The following is a 2064-nucleotide window of genomic DNA, read 5'->3' on the forward strand; positions in this document are numbered from 1 at the left end:
TCCTGCCTCAGCCTCCCGAGTAGCTGGGACTACAGGTGCCGCCACCATGCCCGGCTATTTTTTTGTATTTTTAGTAGAGACGGGGTTTCACCATATTACCCAGGATGGTCTCCATCTCCTGACCTCATGATCTCCCCACCTCTGCCTCCCAAAGTGCTGGGATCACAGGCGAGAGCCACCGCGCCCGGCCTCTACTCTATTTTAAATCTCACCACAAACAAAGCTGGCCGAACAGTGAGCGGAAGTTTGTGCGGCATGGATTTCCCGGGCTTCTCTGGGGGGCATCCTCCTCTTTTCGGGAACTATAGCACCTGCTCTCACTGACTAAACACCATCAGAACAGACGCATGCACACTCCAGGGTAAACCACGGGGCTCTGCAGGTAACTGCCGTCCACCGGGGCTCTCCTGGCAGGCACAGGCCTGGACGCAGGGCCAGCACCTCACTGACCTCCTGCTCTAAGCCACGGGGGTGGGCGCTGGCAGGGGAAAAGGAGGCAGGCGAGGTAAGTCCGTTTCAGCCTCTTCACAGAGCAGGAGGCTGGAGACTGCAGAGAGAAGGGACCTCTCTGCTCTGCGCTTCTGAGCAAGTTGAGTCAGAACAGTGGAAAAGGTGCAGGCCACAATCCTCGACAAGAACCCCTAACAGCCCCATGGAGAAGTGCACGCTGGGTGAAGAGATGAAGGCCAGGCGCCCTGGTGCTCTGAGCTCCTGCACTTAACCAGCTGGCTTCCTGCAGCACCCCTGCCCTTGGGAACTGGGGGGACTCCCGGACTCACATGCAGGACTTCCTGCCGGGGCCCGGCCGGCTCCACACAGCTGACCAGGCGCAGCAGCAAGTCCGTAAGCGCTGCAGCACCCCTGCCCTTGGGAACTGGGGGGACTCCCGGACTCACATGCAGGACTTCCTGCCGGAGCCCGGCCGGCTCCACACAGCTGACCAGGCGCAGCAGCAGGTCCATAAGCGCTGAGGTGCCGATGTGCCTCAACACCAGGCTGATGAACTTGTCCTTCTTCTTCAAAAATGTAATCACCTGAAATCACACACACCTGAGAGGCAGGCAGGGCTGACCCTGACAACCATGAGACTCCGCCTTCAAAAACTCTCATGGGAAAGTTGAACTGTTAATTATATCAAGCAGAAATAATGGAAAGACCCAGACAAGATTGTAAGAAAACTGTCTCAAGGGACAGGCAGAGAATTCTACCAGGCAGTGGTGTATGTGAGGGCCTGGTAGGGGGAGGCTGTTGCACAGGGACAGCTATGGCTCTGCACTGACAGGACACAGCTGTCCCAGGCGGGGCACCACAGGCTGCGTGAGAAGCTGCCATTCAATACCTACTGGTTCAGGTTTTTCCAACAGAAACGAATGGTGTAGACAGAGCTGAGCTGAGCTGAGGGCCATCGCGGGCAGCCTCAGGCCTAGAACACACACCCACGGAGCACAGAGTGCACAAGATGCCAGCTGCTGACCAAAACCAGTGAGCAGCTGAAGGGGAAAGAAGACTCAGGTTTTAGAAAAGAAAAAGAGGCATTCTGTAGCTGGCTGATGACCAGTGCCAACAAAGTGTAGACAGCTAAGTGTGAGGCCACGGGGAGGGAGGCACAGCACCCATCACAGACGCAGTGAGCTGTTCAGAGGGTGGATCTGAGGTAACAGTGGAGAGTTGAAGGCTGGGCGTGCTGCAAATTCAGCTCAACTCAGCCTACAGAGATAAGTGTCTGCTACGTCCAGGCTACTGGGCTGGGGGCTGGGGTAGACCCAGCCCTCTACTGGAAACAATGGGAACACAGAGAAGGCCCACCTGGCTGCAGGGCCTCAGTCTCACTCCCCAGTGCTGTGACAAGGAGGGAGAGTAGGAAAAGGATTGGTGGGAAAAGAGAAGGGGAAGAAGGAAGAGGAGGGGGAGGAGGGAGTAGGGGAGGAGGAGACGAGGATGGCTCTTCGAAAAGGATGATTAAACTACTAGAAAGGGCCGGGCGCGGTGGCTCAAGCCTGTAATCCCAGCACTTTGGGAGGCCGAGACGGGCGGATCACGAGGTCAGGAGATCGAGACCATCCT

The 2064-nt window shown here is 57.0% G+C and overlaps 1 protein-coding gene across 1 annotated transcript in view; it reads right to left on the reverse strand.

Annotated features, from left to right (window-relative positions):
• Positions 1-2064, reverse strand: part of PPP6R2 (protein phosphatase 6, regulatory subunit 2) — an 81404-nt gene that overhangs the window by 30622 nt on the left and 48718 nt on the right. Inside the window, exon 4 of the mRNA XM_011942264.1 lies at positions 780-1034. Coding sequence (XP_011797654.1) covers positions 780-1034 — 255 coding nt within the window. The remainder of the gene's footprint in view (positions 1-779; positions 1035-2064) is intronic.

The sequence above is a fragment of the Colobus angolensis genome, unplaced genomic scaffold, assembly GCF_000951035.1.
Source record: "Colobus angolensis palliatus isolate OR3802 unplaced genomic scaffold, Cang.pa_1.0 Scaffold208, whole genome shotgun sequence".
Lineage (NCBI taxonomy): Eukaryota > Metazoa > Chordata > Mammalia > Primates > Cercopithecidae > Colobus > Colobus angolensis.